Raw genomic sequence first — 26253 nt, forward strand, 5'->3', positions numbered from 1 at the left:
CTTTTGAGGAATATTTTAATGTAATGATGCAGGTGAAGTAGGATTTTCAATCATTTCTTTCTAATAAAGCATGGGAGTTATTTTTCAAAAAGTTCTTTATGTTATCTCGTTGACGTATACGGAAAAAGTACATCTGTTTCGTCAAGTAGAAAATTAGTTGCGCCAATGACTGTGAAATATTAAATCTAAAATAATTGCAAGACAAATAGATACGAAATGTGTCTTATTTTGCGCTTGTAATTTAATTACCTCTCAACATAGAAGACAAAGGGTACAATATAAAGTAGGTGGGATCTTGTTTCAAACAATTAAAACTTTGAAAAAATGTGCGAAGTGTTTCTCAATTATCAGACAAGAAGAAATAAAGATTGAAAGAAAAAGAAAGAAAAAAAATGAAACATTGTCGATTTCACGATAATTAGTGCCAATGATCTAAAACAAAAAAATGAAATAGGTGGATATTGACTTTGAATGTGAAATAGTTTTGGCAATGGTACCTCCCACTTACTCGATGCAAGCTTTTTTATTACACATGTTACATAGTACAATCTTTTCTAGCTTTATTCTCATTATTTGTAAGCAGATTTGTGAAAACTTACCTATTGATATTTGATCAAGTTCAATGCTAAAAGTGTTATAAATATTTGTATTGGCCATAGAGATTTCTTTTCAAAATTTCGACCAGTTTTTAAGCCTAGAAGGTCATTACGTAATATTAGATAAACAAGGGAAACAACAGGGCATTTTACGACCCATCAATTAAGTAGAAATTAGCTGCTTTTAATGACTTATCAGCGTTGATTTCAGCAAAAAAATATGCAGACTCATACCCGGTACATAGACAGATGTCATCATTAGGAAAGTGAAAACTGATTTCAAGAAATTAAAGTCCATAATCCCATAATCTGTTTATTAAAGAGAATCGACGTGTTATTTTTCACAACATGGATCAATAAAATCTGACAAATTGTGAGAATTTATCAAGAACGATTGAAACTTACTTGACTGGGTCCACAATTTAATAGAAGAAACAAAAACACTTTTTCAAGCAAATTAGAAATTAAGATGCAGAGTTGTTTTACTAAATGGCTTTGGAAGTATTAAAGATTATGACTATTGCCTGAATTGCCCATCACTGTGGATAAATCAAGAGGTCAATTTCCACTGGTAGGTACAATCCCGGCATTTAATTGTTGGCACACTTTTTAAGTGAAAAATTGATAAAAGTGACTCCCCCCGCCCCCCGCCCCCCTGGTTCAATGTTGAGTTGCGGGAGAAATCCCGTGTCTTAAGGTCTTGCGATAGGGTCTTCCAACGTTGAACTAGGGGGTCCGGGGGAAAAATATCCAAAAATTTGATTTTGTGCCAACATTAAATGCCAGAATTGTAGGAACTTTATTGTGCGTGATGACGGTCTGAGCATATTGTTTATAGCGCACAATCTTTCCTCGATCCCATGGCTTATCTGACCCCTTTATGATTCTGATGGACGTGTTGTCGGGGACATCAACGATTCCTATGATTTTTACGACACTGGCCTCTTTCACACCAAAGCATAGTTTAGCGACGTTTTTCCTATTTTACTGTATTTTATGATTCAAAATTTTGGCTGAATCCCGGAATCCCGTCAATTGAAAAAATAATAAACACCATCACACCGGCTTGTATAGTTTAGAATACCGGAATAATGACAAAAATAAGGCAAAACACCATCACTGTCTGATTTTGAAATACTGTTTTCCCACACTGTAAAAGTACAAAAATCCCCATTTTTGATGCTGGGCTTAGCTTTCATTGAGAAATTTTAACCTTTTTTACACATATGTATACCCTGTGGAAGTTCAAACACAAGAGTTGGATTCGCAGTTAAGTATCTCTCAATTTGAATACAAAACTCATGATATTGGCTTACTAGAAAATATTTGAATATTCAGTAATGCACATGGTAAACTGCTTTTCATTAATAACGATCAAATCCCATCTTGGCAGATGGTTTAATCTAGTATGTCCAATATCTTTGAACTATGATTTCGCATATTTCAAAGTCAATATCGAAAGTTGAAATTTCGTACAAAAGAGAAAATTTAAAGCACCTTTTCCATGGACGATCATTAAAAATTTATACTTAGGAAAAGATGTACAATATTTTCACGCTAGGATTAAATGTTGCGTATGATGTTGATTCCTGTAAAAGTTTTTTTTCACGCTTATATTTCGATATTTGCTTTGAGGGTCGAAAAAAGTGTTAAAAAAGGAAACTCTGGACTAAAATTTGAAGAATGGGAAAAATAAAGAGACAAAAATCGCACAATATGTTATTTTGGTCGTTAAACTTAATGACGGGTGATTTCAAAGTTGCGACTTCAAAGATTTTGAGTTTTTAGAGCTCAAAATGGAAAAGTGCTAAGATGCCCAATATATTCCTTCATAAAGTTTAAGGGAAAATAACAGCTGCTTGGAAAGTATATTTATAAGAACATCCAAAATCTTTGAAGCCTTCGGATATTCTTAAAACTTTTTGAGTTTTAAGCCTAAAAATATTCTTAGCATGTTCTTATTTTGACCATTTTGTGAGTATTTTTGGCCATTTTTCTAAGGAAAAGGGTGTTTTTGAGACCACAAAGCCTTGTTCATAACATTTAGGCCATCGAAGCCTTATGTTCTTATATAGTTTGTTCTTATAAAAAAACGTGAATTTAGAAAATCTTGACAAAACTTGATCGAGAATTATTATAATATTTTTTAGGTTTGAAATGCCAAAACTAGGAAAGCAACATAACAGAGTACAATATCATGAATTTTGGTCAACGTTCTGATGATTTAACATAAACAACCAATGATACGTGGTATTGATTTTAATTAGCAATGCAATACTGACTTTGTCTGACGATCAATATTTTTAATGATAAACATATTTGATAAAATTTACTTAATTCAATTGGACATCACGCCAAAAAGAGCTCGATGGGTAAAAAGAGATCAGGCGACCTAAATAATTGTAAAAAAAAACAAAAAAAAATAAGAATGGCCTAAGGTTTCAGGGGTTCAGGATATTCTTAGAAAGAGTTATATCATCGAAAATAAAAGCCTACACAAATGAAACCAGCCTTAATTATTGATTAAAATGGCTAAAGGCGCCCTCAAAACATTTAGTCATTATTAAAGTTGTGCAAACGACAATTTCAGCTTGATTAGGTCTTAATTGTTAGGCTTTGAACTTTTTGGCTAGGATCTGACAATACCGACTATGAACACTTATATAGAAAGGACCTCCTTCCCAACCACTCTGGGTTACCCATAGTATTTATCTTTTGACATTGTGTCATTAAATGCGGTTACTTCCACACTAGACAATGCTAATGACTTTGTAAATGACATGTTAATTGTTGTTTTACAATCACTATTTAGAACATTTTTCTTTTAATTTTTTTTTTCATCGAAAATTATTTACGAGTGTTTGCCCTTGTTTTGAATTTTCTTTTAATAGCTTCATAATGCTATTTTGTCACTTTTTAACAAAGTAGATATCGCAACTTTACTCGAATTTGCGAGAAAAATTTCATTTTCAAAATAAGCTGCTACGTGTTGTACAATACCATTTTCATGTACAACTTGATAACTTTTTTTCTAAATCTGAAAATACAACTTTTCTGTACATTAATGTTAAAACAAAGTATTGAAGTGTTTCCGAAGGTCTGAGTACGAACGAAACAGAGGCTTTGTTTTTAATATTAATCGCTACTTTTAATTGGCTCGCGTTTTTGATTGACAGATATAATTACGCCTCCATTGTTTGAATTTCATAAAAAAACAATTAATGCTCAGTAAATAAATGTTTCTTTTAAAAGACTATAAGTAATTACATAGCCTCGTTTTCGTGTTTGGAAAACAAATATATGCAATGCGAAGGCTGATATCAGTTTTATATATCTCTTTAACTACCTTTCCGAAAAGACCTCTCTAGGTCGAAAACAGGGTAAATCAGAAAATAAGTAACACAAAGATTGATATAGGAGATTGGAGCAGTTACTGTATATTTTTGAAATATTGATATTACGTTTCTTGGTGACTGACACATGAAATTGATAATATAGTTTTTGGATCGAATTACTTTTATGATCAACTGCTGCTTTTTGGTCTATTGACATCATTGGTGAAACTGACCAAAGACCACGGACATTGGTTTAGAATTGTTTGTTTGCTAACCATAACAATCTAAGGAAAATAAACAATGATTTTTTCAGACAATTTATAAATGAGGAAAGAAGAAGATAAAATGGCGGCATACATACACACACGCAGTTCTTTTGGAAGTTCCTTTGATTTCCATGCAGGGCTTAACTTTGATATGCCACACCGAAAACACTCAGCAACAACTTTAGAAGAGTACAATTACAATAACAATTATCATATGTTCAATGACGAATCTAATCTTTCAAATAAACATTCAGGAAATGTTGATGTCTTACGGAGCATTTCACAAAATTACCAACAACAAACTTCACCGAATGGTCCAGCCAATAATTTCACATTCAACCATAATGTTACACATGTTAACCTTATCAATAACAGATTCCAAATAGATATCCCAGCAGCACACCAATACAACAACAATACTTCAACACATGACTTCCCAATGAGTGATTCAACAACAGCTATGGGTATGAATATATCACCAGTATCACATCATACAACAAATAATCAATTCTCAAGATCTTCACCAAACAATGCTGTAGTATCTCGCCTTAATTCAGCCAGTTCTTACACCGCCAGCAACCATGGAGAGTCATATTCACCACCTCAACAAATGATGAACAACCAATCACCAAACGATCAATTCATGAGCATGTATCATTCATCCCAAGGATACAATCATTCTACCATGAAATCATCACCAACCGAATATAACATTCCAAGCCTCACTAAATTCCCATCACCAGACCATCCGTTACCTATCACATCACCGATCAAATCAAACGAGGAATATCAAAACAGTTTATACCACGGGTACAACGAACAAACTAACTTAATGAACAATGTTAATGGTAGTATCTCGAACTCAATGCCAAACAACCTTTCCCGTGTACCACCAATCTTTACACAACCTTCGGAAAACAAACATCGCGATACAGATGTTGAACAAGTCAACGATGCACAAAAATGCAAGAACACAATCGAAGGCACCAAAACTTCAGTTCGCAGATTCAAGAGATGGTACAAAGAACGCTACAACAAAGAAATTGATATGAACAGCGTGAACAGTTACAATGCACCTGAACTCTTAAAAGACTTCTTCCTGGATATCCGCGATACACGTCCGGGACGAGTTGGTAACGAATATGAACCGGTGACTCTGACAACTTACAGAAATGGTCTTCGTCGTTACTTTCTGTACCGAAAATGTCCACCAGCTCCAGATAATTTCGATTTAACTGATAAAACATTTGACATTGTCAATCGACATTTAGTTACCAAAAGAGACGATTTAAAACGCAAGGGCAAAGGGAATCATCCGAATGCTATTGAAAGTATCACAGCTGAACAGCTTGAGAAAATGTGGGCATCTGGCGCTATCGGGACACATGCTCCTCGGCCCCTACTGCGACTCCAATGGTGGTATAACACTGTTTATCACGGGGTCAGAGGACGCATGGCTCATCATGATTTAACCACCGAGGACTTTGCAATCTCCAGAGCAATGGATGGAAAGATTCTTATGGAATACACCAAGAACGGCCAAAACGATCCTGCATCAATCTCACCAAAGCTTGAACCACCGAAAAAGAAGAAATTCAAAGGTGTCGTTAAGGAAACGGATGGAGGCGAACGTGATCCTATTAGAGCGTTCGAAATCTACAAAGCGCATCGTCCAGAAGGGATCTCATCGTTTTACTTAACTCCCAAACACAAACCGAAAGGAAACGTCTGGTTCAATAAAGTCCCAATGGGAAAGAACTCTATCGGTAGGATAATGCGAGAGATTAAAGCAATTGCTGGTATTTGATTTTAAAAGAAACATTAACAACAACAAAAACAGAAAAAACACATAAATTATTATGCAATGACATACATAGTCTTTTATGTTTACGTTACATCGTTTGTTTGTTTGTTTGTTTTTAATTCTTAAGTTTGTAATTTTGATTTTTTTTAAGAAAAGAATATTTTATCCAATGCTTTAGTTTATCTTCATTGGAAATGATTGTAAATAATTATATTGAATATTTTAGAAATGCAAAAATTTTAATCTTGAAAATTTAATGATGAAAAATATTAACAAATGAAAATAAAGATACTTTCTATTCTTTTTCTTGTCTGGAATTTCAGCTTTTCAATTTTTTTTTGTCTTTTTCAGTCAATAATTGTAACAAGTTATAATTATACCTCGATGCAGGCCATTTAAAACAAACTGCTGTGTCAATGAGTTTTAATAGCTTTTTCTATTGTCTTTTTGAAAAGTTTGTGATTTTTCATTCTATTGTGTTAAATGTTTTACGGTCGATAATTGATAACTTATTAACAAGCCATTTTTCAATCTGTCCATAAGATCCATTTTGAAAATTGGTAACGGAAAGAAGTTTGGTCGCATAGAACTTCCCTCTAGTTTTTGATACTTTTTGTCTTGTTTTTGTTAATATAATTATTAAGAAAAACTCCAATTAAATCAGACACGCCCCATATTGCGGAAAAACATTTCGCATATTAAATTATTTCATCACATTAGAATTTTTGATTATTGACATTTGATAAATATTAAGTATGAAGCTTGTAACATAACTCTAAGCTGACAAATACATAATGAAACCTATGCCTTACTAACTATGTAAAACATCAATTATATTTTGAAACAAATTTTAGTCGAAAGTTTTATACAGGCGTTACAGGGGGGGGGGTGGGTAAAAGCTATTCGGGAATTTCCAAGAGGCAAACTACTAATTTTAGTTTTGTTCATTATTACACTGTGTCAAGTAGAATTTTTCCAAGCAAAAGGAGGTTCGCCCAAGCCCTTCTCCTACTGTATTGAAATGGAACATCCCATTTAGTTACATGTGTTACAGTTTAGTTTTTGAAAGTACACTCTTTTTTGTAAGAAGATCCAAAATTTTTGTAGCTTTCGTGATGTTCTTAACTTTTTGAGTTTCAAGGCTAAAAATGTTCTTAACATGTTCTTATTATTCCCATTTCTTATGTATTTATGTCCATTTTCCTAAGAAATTGGCTGCTTCGAGTCTGCGAAGCCTTAAAATCTTCTTAAATTGTTCTTAACATTTTGGCTATCAAAGCCTTATGCTCTTACATAGTTTGTTCTAATGAAAAAAACGTGTAATATTTATGAAGAACATGTTCAGTAAATCTCGAATTCATCTTCATTTTGTTTTTAAAAAAAAGAGGTGTTATATTGGGCATATCCCATTCATGGAAAAAACAAAAGCCTACACGGTATTTCCTTGGCCTCCTTTTGTCTATTCAAATTTCCAAACTGCTTTTTTGACACAGTAGACATGTAAATTTCCTATTGTTTACGGATTTGAAGTGAAAAATCATTAAGGAAATACAATAATGTTGTCAACCCTGAAAATTTTGTTGTCCTTGGCAAAAAGAGAAGACACATTTTGGTTGGAAATAGAATGAAGAAAGGAACAATAAAAACTGAATTCGGAAAGTCGTAAATCTGAAAATATTTGTATAAATTGTTTTTTCTTTCTGTGTGTGCCTGTTATTTTGTCGGTTTGATTTCATCTTTGAGTTTTTGCTCTGTCATTGTGTTTGAGAAGGACATCCTCACATATAGTGCGGGGCAAATCTCTTGAAAAGGGATGAAAAATATAATCTCGTGAAAAAGATAATTCCAGTTAGAAAAATATTCTGAAATATATGAATAATTTCACTTTTCTGAGGCAATGAGATGAGCTATTAGCTCCTTCACTACTTTGGGATACTGAAATTTAAGGGCGTTTTCAAAACCACGGTACGTCAACTTCAAGTGCAATTTTCTCGGCTTTGGATAAAGCAATAAATATTTCATGTTTAGGTTCGTTGGAAAGCTCTTTTTTGCTGATTTTTAGAATCTAAATTAATATCTAAATTACCGGCAGCCGAAAGAATAGTTCATAAATACAGAAAATTTGACTGAGCATACTCGCTGAAAGAGTTAATGACCGTTTAAAATAATTTGAAACCTCCAAGCTGGAGTGGCACAGTCGTTTCAGTTGGTATGGGCGGCTCCTGATTAGAGAAAGTGATATAACTTTCACTTTCGGCTGACTCGCTTTACTCAACGTCTTTTCATTTCCTTGTTCCCTTCTATTTTATAGTTACATAAAATAATGCGCAAATAACAAGATTGACAAATTTTTAAAACAGTTCTTAAAAAAGCTGGATAGTTCAACAAAATATCCTAGAAAACTTTGGAAATTCTATATTTTAAGTATTTTGGAAACATTTACCGCAGAAAATATGTTTTTCGCACTCACAAAACGGGGAAATAAATCGAAACAGGATAATAATAACAATTATCGGGAAAATGCCATAAGTTTAGTTTGAAAACAGTTTTGACTATGTATGTTAAGCGAACGTAGTAAGCGTAAGAAAAGCGTCAGCTGCAGTGTCAAAGATGAAGGATGGAGCATAGGAATTCAAATAACACCCCACTGTCACAGACCTGCTGGGACCAGCCCCACTGGTAAATTTGGCAGAATTTTTTTTACTCAGTGGGAAAATACCCTGAAATTTCAGCCCCATATCCCCGATATTGATTTTGATTTCATCTCCATTAGAAATTCAAAGTTTAAAATATGCACTCCAAAACCATCCAAATAATAGAATTTCTATCCCCATTGGGATTTCGATAGGAGTTTTTATCCCCATCGAGGAAAAAATTCCAGCGGGGCTGTGAGCCAGGGGTGTCAAATACAAGCCCATGAAAAGATTTGCTCATAAAAAGAACTGTAAGGATACCTGGGAATTCTAGTCTCAAGTCTTCGTGTTTCTTAAACAAAAACTAAAACAAATTTGTGCAATGAAAGTTCGGGAGATAAGGAAGAGGTTTAAGGTCAGTGCTGAAGAATGACAACGCATCCTATTAAACCAAATTAACTTCAAAATTAATGGCAAAATAATTAAAAACAACGTATTAAACTCCTCATCAGTTTTCCCTTACCTAAATTTTCTGGCTGAATTACGACATCAAAGAACATGACTTATTTTGCAATGAGCAGAACGCCTACTACCTGAACATTACCATTTAAATACAAAATGCACCCACAATTTTCTCAAATTAAAGTAGCGTAAATCATTGGTTTTTAAATAGCTAAAGAAAACCAAAAGTCGTTACTCGGCAGTCCTTTCAACCCCTCCTTCATTTAATGGTAGGTATTAAAGGCATTTCAATTAGATTTGATTAGCAAGGGCGTTTTTTGCGAAGGATGTGTTTTAGGGAACATTTTGAATTTGCTGAAAGCGCGCTACAAAGTCCCCATTTAAAATGGTAGGAGAATGTATTGTGCAAGACATTAAGGAGAGATCATCTTTTCACCCTTTTTTCTTAAAAGAACAATTTTATAAGAACTTAAGAATGAAAATTGGCCAAAACTAAGAACCTTCTGTGCCTCAGAATTCAGAAATTACTAAGGCCTTACTGATCTTAACAGATTTTAAAGTCATTTTAAGTTTTTAAGAAAAGAAACTAAGCGTATCAAGAATATTGTAAGAACATTTCAGCCTTAACATTTCAAAAGATTAAGAACAGCTAAGGTAGCCAAAATTCGGTGGTTCTTGTAAAAAAAATATATAAAACGAAGGTCAAATGTGATCTTTTTTCAAAGTTGCGTTTCGGTGACTAAGGTTTTTTTGAAGCGGCGCAATTTCGGAAAAGATCGCAAAAACTATTAATTTGTTCGTTTAACACTAATCAATTTGAAATTGTAACATTACTTCATCTCTGAGATAAGGTATAAAAAGTGGCACACGGGGCAGTAAAGACTCATCAATTGAAGATTTCGGTTAGAGTATAGTTATTCTTTGGTCATACGGTTGCACAAAGATTTGAAGAGCAATCCATTGATCTGGTAAGTTCATTGTCAGAAAAATACTAGTAGGTTTATCATCTAATCACCTAATGTTAGTTTTTAAGCTTTTATGATTGAAGTTTCATTCATATATTTTTCCAACCGATCAAGCCTGATACACAGTTGAGCCGAAATCTTAGCCACTGAGTGTTGTTTATATCTTGGAGGTAATTTTTTGATCTTAGTCAACCAAAATTTTTGATATGAGTTTTTGTGACACTAGTGTGACACTATAATAGTACCTGTATTACCACTACATCATATTGATGGTTATAAAGGTTTGACATAGAAAATTTTGTAGTAAATTGTCTCACTTCGAGTAGTGCTGTTAGTAGCTTTTTCTAAATCTTCGGTCAAAGAAAACGAATAAAGCTTAATTAAGGTTCCAGTTCTTCTTATACTTGCGTTGGAAAGATATTCATAAATTGAAATTTCTAGTCATTGCAGGAATTTTGTTTGATTTTTTTTTTGTTTAATAATGTTTTTCTCATGCCAGTTTCATAAATGTACATCCCAATTGAGAATTCTAGCTTTATTTTCGAATTTCCAGCGTGAAAAAATGAAAAAATTTAAAATTAGAAACCTTTGAGCCTCAAAGCAGTTGTCCTTTGGGGACAATGCTAGCAGGTCAATTTTTTTTGACAATTGTGAAACAATTCTAGTTGTTTACTCATCGATTCCTTGGTGACAGCCAACTCAAAAAAGTTATTGGAGTATTTGCTTTCACAGGTTGTATTTTAGAGAAAGTCCTACAAACTGTGATACGCGTTCTTTTATAAGAACAAACTATATAAGAACATAAGGCTTCGCTGGCCAAAATGTGGAAATTTTAAGGCTTTGTGGAATCGAGAACACCCGATTTCTTCGGAAAATGGTCAAAAATATTCACAAAATGGTCAAAATAAGAACATGTTAAAAACATTTTTTAAGCTTAAAACTCAAAAAGTTAAGAACATCCGAAGGCTTCAAAGCCCCTTCAAAGATGTTCTTATAAAAAAAACGTGTACTCAAGGTAGAAGACCCTACATTCAACAATCAAAATTGTTTTAAGAGAGAGGAAAAGTGTATGTACACGTTTTTTTTTTTATAAGGAACCTTAACTTTGCTCTGAGCCTGGAGTTCCTTATTTTTACAGAGAATTTCAGTCTCAAAGTTCCTTATCGAGTTCCTTACTACATAGGAAATTTTGAACTTTTTGCCCCTTGAAAGATCAAAATTTGGTCAAATTAGTCCCAATAAGGTACATTATTTTCAAATCCACTTATTCTCAGCCTGAGCAGTTCTTTAACAATTCCTTATTTTTTGAACCATTTTCAGCCTCGAGTTCCTTATAAACATGTTCCTTATAAAAAAAAAACGTGTATCCTCGTATCCTCAAAATAAGGATATCAATTATCAAAGATAATCTGCCGCACCCGTTTCGATCAATCTGTTTACTACGCTAGATTAGTGTTTATGATTGTTTCGCTCGTGTCGGCGCTCATTTCTTCTAGGAGCTTGAAAAATCTATTTTTGAAAAATTTTGACCGACTTCTTGTTGCTGGTCATACAATTACTTTTGTTTTGCTTAAGTTTTAAGATTAAATGCCGAAAGTCTCTTTTTGTAACGGGTTGGCAACGAAAGATGAATTAATTGAACTATAGGAGCCAGTAGCGTAGACAAGAGCGGCGCAAAATTTGTGCAAAATCTGCTTCCCTACACTAATTTCTGCACTACTGTGGGTCTTCAAGACATGGACCTACAAGCTTTGAAACAACAGTTGCTCCACAATAAATGATTTAGATTTATTATTTTTTCATCGGTTTCATTTCCGAGAGTCTTATTTTGCATAAAATCCTTACGTTGTTTAGAAGCTTTGCGTAATACACTATAATTATTATAAATATTCTTTAATTATTTCTTTAGAACTTCGCTCGCCCACAAAGCGAATAAGACCTTGGTTGATGTTAAATCGAGTTTTATTAGAAGGATAGTTAGTAAAAAAAGACTCGAAACGGGTTCCTATAGACGATATTGACTTCACATAAAAACTCAGATTTGACCCCCGAGAATTCTCCACAATGCTTTGTGCGGAAAAAATTTCACCGTGAACTTTTGTCCGCACAAAGCATTGTGGGGAATTCTCGGGGGTCAAATCTAAGTTTTCACGTTAAGACAATATCGTCTATTTTGCTAAGATAAGTTGATGGGTGGTATCTCAAAGCCTGTTGGAAGCTTCCATTTAAGTTTGAGAGATAAAATTTCAAGATCCAATATATGTATAAAATATCCGGAGCACGGTGAAGTGATAATTACTTGTACAATATTTTAACGATTTCGGTTTTGGTCACATCAAATGAAGGTTAATTGATCGTTATGGTCCATCATTAAAATTTTCTTTTTCTTGAAAGATTCCACCTTTTTATAGTCACGACAATATGTAAAGATTCAAAAATATTAACCCCTTTTAGCAACGACAACGACCTATTCAAACATTAATACTTCTAGACACCCTCTTCTCACAGACCCACTGGGGGCCCTTCCCACTGGAAAAATCGGCCAAAATATCGTCCCCGGTAAAAAATTATACTCCAATTTTTGTCCCCACTGAAAATAATCAAATAAACCAATCCTCGCTGCAAATTATTATGCTATTTTGCCCATCCCCACTGAATTTTCTGACTTCAAAATAAATAATACGGGAATATTGATCCCCATCGAGCTTCAGTCCGTTATTTTTAGCCCCACTGGCCAAAAAAGTCTTACCGGGTCTGTGAGAAAGGGGTGTTTCTAGGAGTACAGGTAACTTTTTTTCCTAATCTGGTTCGGTAAAATTATGGCACAAGGGTCCTCGAACCCTAGGCGAGATATACCCCAATGTCATTTGTTTCACTTTGAACTTTTAGTCCTGAAAAATGAGAGAACTACCTTCTGACATATCCTATTATACTGGGCATCAAAGATTTTTTGTTGAAACACTCTTATGTGAATTGAGGTACAAGTATTTCAAACACAACGACAATGGAAGGGTTTTTGAATTCTAAAGTCAATGGAAGAAGGGCAAAAAAGTAATTTCTTTTGAAGGGAAATTTTCCCTTGTTTCTGTGTTTCCCCCTGTAAATCGAATAGAAAATAGCAATGTCTAGTCAAGTTCCTTGGTCTAGTATTGTTCAATACACCTTTTTGACCGTAGCCGTCATTTTACCGCGTGGGCATTTTTTTTGTCCGTTTTACCACCCTAAAACCATCCCAGTCCTATTTTTCGCACCTTCAAGACATTAGAAAAATGTGTGTAAAAAGGATTGGATCGAGTTTAAGGTGGTAGATTAAATAATAAAGTGGCAGGTGCCTGACGGCTCGACTACGGTCAAAAAGATGTATTCTACCAAGACATAATTATCTTGGTTTAAAGTTTTAAAGCAAGTTTCTTTATTTGTAAACAAGGGTAAAAACCTCTTTGAGCGATTAATTTATTGTGTAAAGTAAGGATTAATAAGTAATTCTAAAACTTTTTATGCGACAAACATTAAAATGCGATTTCAATTTTCTTATATACCGCTCCGCTATGCAAAAACTTTCCGCGGAGCCGGCTCTTACTAGTATACATTTGCAAAACACGCAAAGTTTAAAAGACCCGCCGCGCGGCTCACATAAAGATCATAAAAAAAATCAGGTAATCTATCAAATCTTTATTTGGTTCCTTAACGACAAGAGCTTATAAAATTTGGATCGCACGCAATAAGTAAAAAAAAGCTTATAAAATTGTATTAAAAATGGTTAGTTGTGGATAGCTAAGCGGTGTCAGTGTAGTAAATCATATCAAAAACATTTTTAGGGAAGGAAACGGGATACAATTAATATAAGGAAATGCTACATGTGAAGATGTAAATAAGTGTTTTCCTATTTAAATGTTCTTCATCATGAAGATTAGAAAGTTTTTTATAAGAATCAAACACTCACAAAAATAATCAAAATCTAAGAAACTTTATTAATTTAAAGTTTAAGTTTAAGTTCTAATAATTTTCAAAATTTAATAATTTAAAAATTATATTCTATATGAATACTGAATATAAGTTCAAAACTGATCTTTTAATGTTCTTCAATTGATTTGTTTTGTGTTCTTCATAAAAACAACAAAATGTAATTAATTATTTCTGATGACTTGTTAATGAGTTGACAACAAACAAAAGGATTTCATTAAAGATATGAAAATTTTTTATAATGAAAAAACAGCTGGAAGAACAGCCAGAAATGACATCTATATTTTTAGAAATCGGCAGTAAGTTCTCTAAATGCCAATATATGTATAAATCACAAATCAGACAAAACATCAGACATCAAAAGCACTTTGCATTGCGGTTTCACACCCCTTACACATCTCGCACAAGTAGAACTTTATCTACAGTAGTATATTCGAGTCCGGTATCCAACACTGTTCGCAAGTATGGTCGCTCTTGTTTTGTAAACTTGGGTACAGGGGTGTGTCATTAGTGAGGTTCTTTTATTGTTTAGCCACCGAAAATATCAAAGAGGATTGGAGATTCATTAATTTCTAAAAAGTATCAAATTTTAGGGAAAACCTTTGCTTTCTTTAATCATTTTTGAGGGTGTTTTAGAAAAATATTAACATTTGCATCTGACAGGTTTAAATTTCGTCTGTTATTAATTCCAATTTTATTCGTCAGGCTCAATTTTTTGCTAAAAATATATATACTAGCATGTGTTCATCTATTGATATGCCCCATTGTTTGTCACCGATTTCAATGTTTTTACACGTTAACATTATTTCAAGCATCAGAGGTACGCACATAAAGATGAATAGTCCACATCAAATGTCTGACCAGAGGATGAAACCCATGTCTTACAGCCCCGGTGGAACTTTTTTCCTCAATAGGGATAAAAAATCCTATTGAAATCCAAATTGGGATAGAAATTCTATTGTTCCAAGATTAAAAAATCCAAAAAAGTGCAATTTTTAAACATATTGAATTTCCAGAGGGGATGAAATCAAAGTCAATTTCACCGAAGGGGCTGAAATTCCAGGATATTTTCACTGCGGGGACGAAACTTTTGCCAAATTTTCCAGTAGGGCTGGGGTCCCAGCGGGTTTGTGACACATGAGTGTAGGATGAGTCATAAGTGTTTTTTCAAAATTATGCAGAGTCATTGAAAACAAACATTAGGTTTCTACTTCGGGGAGTACATTGTACATGACATACCGGTAAAAGTTTTTGATGCTTCAGGATTTCTGCTTTTATGAATAAAATGAGTTTCCGCAGGAATATCTAAATGACCTTTATAAATAGCTAGAAAAATAAAAAAGATTTGAGACGTTGAAAATTTATTCAAGAATCCCACCGTTGATTTCCACGGCGGTTTCTTTCAACTTTTTATAACTGTTTCCTTAGTAAGGGTAGAAAAGAAAGTGCTAATCATTACAATTTATGAAAAATAAAAATTAGGTCTAATAGGTTCTTTCCTGATTTAACATTCTTTCTCTGCCGATAACCTTGAAATAAATGGTCGTCGGATCTGACTTGCATAAAGGTTAAGATTTCCTTGGTATCGGATATCCTTCAAGAAAACTTGCTCACTTCTTTAGATTTTTTGTTGTGATCGAAACAATAATTTCTCTCCAGTGCAGTGGTTCTATCAGGGGTATAAGAATGTACATCTTAGTTCGATATCAAACCCCTGAATAGAAACCTTCAAGATTGGAAAGTTCTTCTGTTTGAAATTTTTATACAATGTGACCAGAAAAAATCAGATTTTGCCTACTTTAGCCTACTTTAGAGAGATCTATGAAAGATATGAATAAAAAGTTTTGAAATCGGCGAACTTCCAATTTTCAGAAAAGTATAAAGAAAAGTTTTGGTCTATCTTCCTTTATTTTCAACATTGTTTCGAAATTTTGAAGTCTCAAAATCATCCACTTAAGACTATCTTTTCAACAAGGTATCACTTATTGTTATTTCCTTTACATTTCAATAGGAATGTATCAAAATATACAACACCATTTTTTTGGAACAGACTTTAGTCAAAAATTATTTTGAGAATTCAATTAACGAGCTCCATTTTTTATCCGGCTAGACAGTTTTGTAGCTTTCAAGTAATTTTTTTGTAGAATTAGACATCCGTGTATGAAAACGTCCGTTCGATTTTTGGTCAATTTTCAATATTTTGAAAATTGAAAATTGATTTTTTGCAGCAATTTTCAATATTTCATAAAGTTCAAAAATTGAATTTCAAATTTTGATCCAATTTACATTTTTTTCCACGCCAAAAAAAATTGAGAATTGAATATTCATCCAGTTTTCACTATTTTTCAGTCTCAAAAAATATTGAAAATGTAATTTCGGTCTATTATTTTTAATTTCAGAAAATATGTTGACTTTTAAAATTTATTGAAATTCCGATAGGGGTCAAAAGGGAATGGCACTAGTGAGGAGGCCTGGGAACCAAATTCAAAACAAAACAAATTAACACATGTCAGATGGATATCTATTTATAATTTCGTATAAAACACCCCTGGACCCATGACCTGGTGGAAAATAAAACTTCACCGGAGTGAGTCTGATAAAGGATTAAAATCGGCTGCGGGAAGATTTTTAAAGAAACTTTCCACTGGGGTGGAAATTTGAGCCTTTTTTGATTGGTGTGATTTTCGATTAGGTTCTTGGGGATTACTCATATGGCGTTCTGAATCTCCAGATCTACTAAAGGTACACTTTTTTGCGACTCTAGTTTTTTGGGGGATTTTCTAGTTGATATATACACTTTTCTACCTGTTTTTTTGCCAAGTGCAAGTGTGCTTTTTGACCGGGTAGCCTGGTTTATATAAAATTTCACCGGGGGTGGACAGTTTTTATTTCAATTTCTCACTGGGGTTGAGATCACTCAGCTTCAATTACCTGGGGTGAGTCATTTCTTCAATTGAGCTTAAATTTAGGCAATTTTTTTCACCAGGTTATTCACCGGGGCGGACCTGACAGGGACACTGTTATGAATAAGTGTTTTCAAATAAGTAAATCTACGAGTCAACAGTTGGATTCGTTTAACGATTATTGTATTCTGTATCGTATCATAACTACACACATGTTTTCTTGCTCCCAGATCCCCAAAGACAAAAGGTTGTGTTATGGATTTAGTTCACAGGCTTCCTCCCTACCGCTAGTGCCATTCCCTTTCGACTATTGGAATTTCAATAAATTTCGAAGGTCAATATTTTTTATGAAATTAAAAATAAGACCGAAATTACATTTTCAAATTTTTTTTAGCGTGAAAAAAAATCTAAAATTGGATAAAAATCTAAAATTCAATTTTTGAACTTTTTGAAATATTGAAAATTGCTGCAAAAAATCAATTTTCAATTTTCAAAATATTGAAAATTGGCCAACAATCGAATGGACGTTTTCATACACGGATGATTAGAGTTAACGGAAAAATCTATAAATGTTTTTGCAGGAAAATCAAAACATTAACATTCGCGTTGATGATTTGTGGCGCATCAATATATATTGCGTAAACAAAGCATAAAGTGGCACTATTTAGCAAACTTTGAAATATTAATTGCCTAAGAGAGGCAGCGAACGAAAGGCGACTGCTCAAATATTTTATCGGAGAAAAATGGAGATAAAGAGAGAAAATCTTACAAGAGCAAATCATATTTTTTGGAATTTTCGATCAACTCATTTCCCTGACTAAAAAGAAGAGATTACTTTAAGTTTTTCCTAAATTATCACCTTCTTAGCTTAGCACTTAGTATAGAATTTAAATAGTGCGCTGACTGAACAATCAAACGAGAAAATTATCTTACCTTTTCCATATTTAGTGAAAGAAAATATCTACCGTTAAAGCAAGATGCATTTAAGAAGGTCCCTGTAAAAGTAAAATTGAAAGAAATTCGTATTAATTAATGAGGTCTCGCCACAGAAAGAGCAAAGTATTGGCATATACTAAATAAGGTAACAATTATAAGGAAAATATTCAGAATTTTGAAGAAATCAGAGTAAAATAGGTAACTGTAGTCACGTATCTCCTTGAAGTATTTTGCAGAAGGAAGATCATTATTTCAAATGAGCCCAACGACTTCCGAAGCTTATTTACTTGTGGTTTATACGTAGAACCAAAAGTCATTTTCTGCGAGGAATTAATTATCATTATAGCATGAGAGGCATTCGGCTTGTTATAGGAACCACGACAATCTACCTTTGTGATATTAACCAAAACATATTAAAAATATTTAAATCAGATGTTCTACCTTTAATATAGGACCCTGTCTCATAGCCCAGGTGGAATTTTTTTTTCCATACTAGTAGTGATAAAAACTTCTATTGTATTGAAATCCCAATTGGAATAGAAATTCTTTTGTTCCTAGCTTAAAAAATCTAGTGGGGGATAGAAATGAAATCAAAATCAATTTTATAATGGGGTTGGAATTGTAAGGATTTTTTTTCTTTGGGGACTATAAATTTTGGTTAAATTTTCCAATGGAGCAGGGGTCTAAAAAAATCCGTAAGACGTGGGCGTTTTAGGGTAAAGTTTCAAAAAGTTTTGGGAAGTATGTCTATGATGTATAAAAAGGAAAGAACTTCTGTCTCATTAAGATCCAATGAGAATTTTTTGAAACCAAGAGGAAATAATTTCTTTTTAAGCGTGGGGGTGATTAATTTCCGCATTTTGAACAAAGAAAAATAACTGATAAAAATATCTGGATTTTGAATTTTTCAAGACTTTATTTGGATCAATATTTCTGCTTTTACCCTATGTTGTTTACAATTATTTCACCATTGGCCTCTACTAAATAAAAAGAAATTCATCAGAAATAAGATTCAAAAAAATAGATTGGTAAAAAGAGGTTACAGGTTTGACGATGTGGTGGCATTGGCCGTTTTAATATCGTTGTTTCAGTGTTTGAAAAAATGTGAGGAAATTTTGGTGTCAAACAAGATATGTGGTGAAAAATAAGGATTTCTGCAACTTTTGTAGTGGTGTTGAACGTGTGATTCAAGGAAAAATGTGCTGATACTTTGGTATCTGTGGCCCAGTGACCCCCATATACCGCCTCCCTAGAAAGGTCTACTTGTGGTACTGTTAAATTTTTTGGTTTTATTTTGGTCGATCTTAGAAGTTTAAATACTTGGTCAACCAGCTCCTTTTGTTTCTAATCTTGCGCATTTGTTGATCAGACTACCATCAATTATTCTAACTTTATTTTTTGATGTACGATGTATTCAATAACGATGAACATAATAGCAATTAATCTACAGTCAAGTCCTCCATAACCCTTTAACTGCCGTTCGTATTTTTTAAGGTTCGACCTATTTACCGCGGGAAAAAAAGAAGGTTCGACCTTAGTCTAGCAAGCTGGACGACTACATAATTTATATATAGTAGAAATAAAGCAAAAAGTAATGAATGGAACAATTTTAGTCGTCTAGAAACCTTTGTACACTAACTCCAAACAAAAGAAAAGTGTCAATATTGCAATTATAATTTTTTCCTATGCTCAAAATAATTCTTGAGAAAAAAAATATGTGTGGATTTGTGTATTGAAAGTTTTTCATTTGAGTTGATTTTGTTTTGAGAGTTTGTTGTTGCTTGATAAATTGTTTTCTCGCCACGCAAGTTTCTGCGTAGCTAGCCGGGGTATCCATAAGGCTGGAACACCGGATTCTTCCAGTCGTTTATACAAACTAAATCCCGTACTATTATTAGTAGTATTGGTATTATTAGTATTACACGCATGATAAACGACTCCAGTCTAGTTCGACCTATTTGCCAGATGTCGTAGCGATTTTGACTTTATTTTCTGAATAATATATGAAATATCAGCCAAGGACTATAATTTTGAGTTGAACATTGTTTAATAGTTATTTTTCAACATAGATATGCCGACATCGGCAGTTAAAGGGATGATTTGAAAATCAAGGGAGGTAGTTCGAGTTATGGAGAAAATAATTTTAAGTTTACCGGGAGAAGTTTTTCACCCTAATAATAATTTTGCGTGTATTTTGAATTTAAAATATAACAAGTAAAGCATGAGAAAGCATTATTACGTAATAGCGAAATGCCATTGCCAAAACGGATGATTAATTTTTTTCAAGGTGATCATGAAAAATAAAGTAACCGCTAATTTATATCGGATTGAAGCGCACTTTAATAGTGTTATTAATACCTGAATGGCTAAATGCTTGAGGTAATTTTAATGTACATTTTGGAAGGGTTTGAAACATTCATCCTTTTTACCCGCAGGACGATATTCGGTAAACGTGCTGAAATCTTGAAATCAGAGAAAAGTAATTTTATCCAAATAAAAAAAAAAACGATATACAGTAATCTGCTTCAAGAAATTACCTCATCAATAGAAAGCTATAAAGATTATACATTACATCATTACATACACCCTGTGTCACAGACCCGCTGGGACCCCAGCCCCACTGGAAAATTGACTTTGATTTCATCCCAGTTAATGAAATTCAATAGAAAATATTGCACTTCAAAACAACCCCACTGATTTTTTTTACCTGAAGACAATAGAATTTCTATCTTCCTTAGGATTTCGATAGAAATTTTCATCCCTACTGTGGGAAGAAGTTCTACCGGGCTGAGAGACAGGGGTGTTTACATCATCTTTAGTGGGCTACAATTTAGATATTGGATTCGGCAGCCATTAAACAATTTAACCATAAAACTTGGATTTTGATTTCTCTGCCTGTGGGTCTAAAAATCTTTTGTCATCTTTTGTTCCTCTAATACAAACCTTAAGACTAACTGTTCATTTTCCATCAAAATTGCAACATATCAATTGACACATCTATTTAGAGCTTTTCCTGTCTACTAGAAAATGATGACCATTTTTCTTCAAACTGCAGATAGCCGCAACATAATTTCCATTGAACCAAATTAAAATAGCTTCCACTTAAGTGCACTTAAATTTAATTATGAGATTAATGACCTTTTTTACTTAGTATTTCAAAATTTCTGATGAGTATTGCGTAAACTATGGTAAATACTATGAAGCAATTTTACTACAGAAAAAAGTACCCAATTCTCACACAGCTACTGGGACCCTTTCCCACCGGAGAAAACTGGTGAAAGTATTGTCCCCAGTGGATAAGCAAATCCTCACTGTAAAATAATTAAATGTGCTATTTTTTTATCCCTTCTGAATTTTTTGGCTCGAAAGCAATGGTTTTTAAGTCCCCAAGCCAGTAAAAACATGGGAATATCGACCCCATTGAGTTTTTTACCCCCTACTGGCTGAAAAAATCCTACCGGGTCTGTGAGAATAGGGTGTTATATAGAGGTTAAAAAGTTAACAGATTACATTACATCAAGGACCCAATAGCTGATTGATTAATGATAACGTAAAATCCGTCAATACGTCACTTTTAACCAATCAGCTGTTGGATGCGTGGAAGACATTGCAATGGTGCATATCATGAATAGATGTAATTTTACTCTTACCCCAAATCTAAAAGTCAAGAGTCAGAGTCAGATCATTTAGTTTAGTGCATTTTTAGTTCCATTAAAAATTTCCCTTCGAAAATAAAATTAAATCCCAAAGTTCTCATTTATAAATTGAGAGAGTCCATACTATTCTTTCGTTGTTTCGTGCTGGAAAAATTCCAAAATATAGCATAAGTTCCAAATTCGTTTCTGTTGGTTTAATGTAAAGTTCTTGCAGTAAATTCACATAAATTAGTGCATCATAAAAGTCATTAGTGGCTTCAAAGTAATTAATGATTGAGTATATGAAACAATGAGTGGGTTCTTCTTTGTTGCTATAGCAATTTGTTTACATTGCCATAGCAACTTTTGTGGTTGAAATTTTTATAACAGTTAATTACACCCCCGTGGCTGGGGTTGGCTTTTCTAAGTGGGTGAATTATGAGGTTTTGTTTATTTTTGATACACTGTCATAAATTTGATTTCAAAAAGCGTTACTTTGTTGTTGTAACTGAAGGAAGAGGAAGAGGAGGGATTTTTTCTGTTACGTTTGGTATATTGAATTATGCGCATAGTAGGGGGCCAATCCTTAGGATCCGTAGGATTCGTGGGACGCAACTGCATGTTATTCTAATACAATAATGACCGGTTTGTGAGGGCTTTACAGAGAAATATTGCCCGAGGTCAAGTAACGACCGAGCTTGCGGACATTATTGTATTTGATAACCGTTTCCTTCAGCTTCGATTGATTTTTTGCACTTTATCCAGAAAAATATTTTTAAAGCCTTAGTATGAAAAAAACCGAAAATTTATGAATAAATTTTCGGTTTTTACTCACTTCTTTGTCAAAAGTTACCTTATATGACAAAGATCAAAAAGACCAACTAGATCAAAAGTTAAGGAGTGGTACAGGAAAAGCCCCCCTGGTTTTGAACAACCCCTAAAAGTCTATTATGAATAGGGTTAAAAATATTTTTCAAGGGTCTATTCAAATAAACAGCCCTCGGCTTAGTGCTCAGATTAAAATCTCATGGCCGGCTTAAAAATAAAATGGCCAATAAGTAAAGTAACTAAGTCTGTGACTGCATTCGAAGGCGACCCAAAGGCTCTTCTTTCGATAGCTATCTACCCGAAGGTAGGGGAAGGCGCCAAACTTTCTCCCTGGATTGCTCCACTTACCCTTGATCCTTCTCTTAATTGCTGAGTATCAAGGAGAGAGGCATTTTGGGAATCTTTGGTATGAAGAACCGACTGGGGGTTGGACCCACAATCTTGTGCAAACTTACTTAAAAGGGGGGTTTGTAGGGGTTCGAAAAACCGTTTTCCCGTCAAAATTTTGCTGAATCCCGGAATCCCCAAAATTGAAAAAAATAATAACACCGTCACACCGGTTTGTACAGATTCAAATACCGGCATAATGACAAAAAAATAAGGTCAAATACCGTCACCGTCTGATTTTAAAATAAAGTTTTCCCGTCTTTTTTTTTGTCAAATCCCGCAATACCGTACTAAAAAAGGGCCAATCCCGTCACACCGTAAAAGTACAAACCCCCCTTAAAATATCTTACTGAGAATACCAGCCCTTTACTGAAAGGAAGGAAGGGTTGAATTTCGCCATTTGTTACATCACCCAAAGTAACTTTCAGTTATTGGCGAAGTGAGAATGTGAAGTTGTTAGAAATTGGTTATCTATGCGGTAGGGAAACAAATTATGAATCATTGTGGAATAAACCATATTTAATAGGTCATTACTGAAAGAGATTCATAAATGTTTTCGAGACGTGTGCGTATATTAATCAACCTAACTAACAAGGAACAATTCTACCCTCCAGAGAAAATATGCAAATTTATTGACAGGAAATCAATTTACCAGAATTACGCATAAGTGACTGTGTGAGCGTTTGAAAGCCTTTAAATTATTGCGGCTGAAGTAATAGGGGTAGTTCCGGAGGCAGCATATCTTCATTGTATGCAATAAAAAGCTATCACTATTAAATAAAATACTTAAGGCTAGAAATATTATTAAAAACACATTAGAAGAGTTTGTGTGTGGAAAATGACTACGTGATCTTGCAGCGGTAGGTCGAATTATTTGGTGATGTGTGACGTTAATGAAGAATATTTGAGGCTCATCATAAGATTTATGTATGTGGTCTGTGTCAATATTAATTTAAGGTCATTATCATAATTACAATCCAAGATGCAATAGTATCTACGTGAGCTAATGTTCTACCTGTAATCTCCACATTTTTTCTATTTGTTTCCGAAACTCTCATTGAAAAGAATCTGGCAACATACTGAGCCCGAGAGTCTCAATTTTCAATTTTCTTTAGATTCAAGAAGGTTGGGTAGAAAAATCTCTAAGTCCATTTTTTCTTGTTGGACCCGCCAACCTTAAAGTGGGTAGGTAGCTTAGAGAATTTTGTGAATAAGCATTTTGATGATTTTTTTGCAATTTTTGGATTTCTTTGGAATGGACATTGGCTATTGGGAATTTCTTTGGAGACTGTAGGGTTTTCTGGGATTCTTTGAATATATCGGGACTTTCAGGACGTTCTTGGAGCTCTTGAGGTAGAGATCATTTTATAGATTCACGGAATTCACATAATGTTAAATATTACTCTGGGAATATCCGGGGATTTTGGGGAATTTAAAGGGATATTTTGAAACACTTTTTTGGAGTAATTTCTTCCTCATTTGAGCCTAAAACGAGAAACTTTTGCTTAATTTTTTTTTAATTCAGTCGACCGAATTTTCTCATACATGACTAAAACTAAGAATACCGAAAAACAACTGAAGCATCACTCCCACAAAGAAACTATTGTTCAAATCTATTTTTAAGGAAGTTCCCTTAAATATGAGGGACTTAGGAGATTTGAATACTGCAGAAATCGACCGTTTTTATTTCGAAATTTCGGAAATCTGTCAAAAACCTTTCGGTATTTTCAGAATTCTAAAATTGGTTCGATATTGGAAAAAGACCTATTTTTTTGCGAAATGGCTCAAAAAAGAAAAGAAAAATTGATACACATTTCTTTTTATAAGCAATCAAGTTGTCAAATAGTTTATAAGGACAAATTAGCCAATTTCTTCTCACAAAGTATTAGATAGTCTAACCATTGCAGATGATAGCTTTTGACCCAATAAAGCATAAATATGGTATAATCAGGGTTGAAATTGGCAGAATATGAGCTGGTTTATCAACCCAGTCCCGATCCGAAAAATAGAGTTGCTTATAAAAAACAATGTGTTTTATAACTAGAACATTTTTACTCTACAATATTTTTCGGTTTTTCAGGAATTAGAACCCTCCTCGTCCACCCTCTTTTCGGAGGCCAACAAAAGTCCGAAACTATTTTAACTGATTTTTATTTATTTATTTATTTTTAGTCACCAGCAACCTACCTCATTTTCAACAAGTTGGTCGAAAAATTGGACATGCTGGAAAAACGCATCAACAAATGTGAGTAATTTCTCAAATAATTCATTTTTGATATTCGCAGGTCATTCTTTTAGCGAAAAGACCCAAAAAAGCCGGGATTTGACCCCCTACCTATTACTAAAAAGGTAAACATGGGATCAGTATCCAGCTTTTTAGGGTACTTCCGTTTGAAAATATGACGTCATCTTGACTTACACATATCAAGAATTATGATCATCTTCTTCAGAAAATAGTCGCGATAGTTTTACTTACCTGCAAATTCCAAAATACAACTGTCTCACAGCCCGGTAGAAACTTTTCCAATAGGAATGAAATTAAAGTAAACTTCCCAGTGAAGCTGAAGCTGTAGGCTTTTTTCAAGCCGGGAACGTAGTTTTGGTCAAACCCACCGGGCCTGTGACACAGGGGTGTTTAAAAAATTGTTAGTCCCTCTTTTTAACAAGCATATCATTCGATTTGGTACCGGTAGATTTCTAAAAAATAAAAAATACAAAACTATAAAACCTGGTATAAATAGGGTTATTAAAAGAATTTACTTAAAATTTATCTTTTATTTTTTTAATTCAGGCTCTTGTGCCACCATCGCTGCACAGACCAATGACATCTACAGCAATGATACTTCAGACCTGGAAAGCTACTATACATATGATGATAGTCAAAAGAAATAAAGACATACTTTGTTGGCATTGAATCTTGAGAAACTTGTAAATAAACAGTACCCTTAATGTACCTTAATCGATAAAAGAGAGAAAAGTTTTGACTTTTTTGTGACTCTTTGAGATTTTTGTCAAAGCTTTAGGCGACTTTTCTTAAAATTTGCTCAAAATTTTCAAAAATCTTGACCTTTTAAGAGGGAAAATTCTCGATTTTAGTGATTTTGGGAACCTTTGAGGGGCATTTATGGTATAAGAAAGGGAACCCATTTACTTCGCACATATTCGTCACCTATTTTGCCTAAGTATCTCCCTCCCTCCCGGGGGTAACTCTGTAGATGCACGATGGGAAACATTTTGGGAATGAAGGTCTTAATAATTCAAATATGGGCATTCATCGGAGACCTGCATCATTTAATGGTTTGGTAGCATAGAAAACCTTTACACCCGTTGTCATAGGGATGACACAAACATTTGAAATGAATTTGAATGTGTAATATTTATAGTTGTAGTTTTTTTAGTTGTAACCTATATATTTTGTGAAGAATTTTTTGAATAAGAATAAATAAAATCAGGCGTGAAAGTAAAAACCTTGTTAGAAAGATCATTTTGAGTGGAATAATACAACCGCTCAACCAACTTTCTTAAAATTTTTAAAATGGG

At 33.7% G+C, this 26253-nt stretch overlaps 1 protein-coding gene and 1 long non-coding RNA gene across 2 annotated transcripts; both read left to right on the plus strand.

Moving 5' to 3' along the window:
* Positions 1 to 1023: 1023 nt before the first annotated feature.
* On the plus strand, positions 1024 to 25753 carry LOC136815031 (uncharacterized). Its single transcript, XR_010847670.1, has 3 exons — positions 1024 to 1167; positions 24886 to 24958; positions 25505 to 25753. It is a non-coding gene; the product is annotated as an uncharacterized lncRNA (long non-coding RNA).
* On the plus strand, positions 3921 to 6288 carry LOC136815030 (hybrid signal transduction histidine kinase M-like). Its single transcript, XM_067071463.1, has one exon. The coding sequence runs from the start codon at positions 4256 to 4258 to the stop codon at positions 6002 to 6004; it is 1749 nt and encodes a 582-aa protein (XP_066927564.1). The 5' UTR covers positions 3921 to 4255; the 3' UTR covers positions 6005 to 6288.
* Positions 25754 to 26253: the final 500 nt, after the last annotated feature.

This window comes from Clytia hemisphaerica, unplaced genomic scaffold (assembly GCF_902728285.1).
Source record: "Clytia hemisphaerica strain Z4C2 unplaced genomic scaffold, Clytia hemisphaerica genome assembly, whole genome shotgun sequence".
In the NCBI taxonomy this organism is placed as follows: Eukaryota; Metazoa; Cnidaria; class Hydrozoa; order Leptothecata; family Clytiidae; genus Clytia; species Clytia hemisphaerica.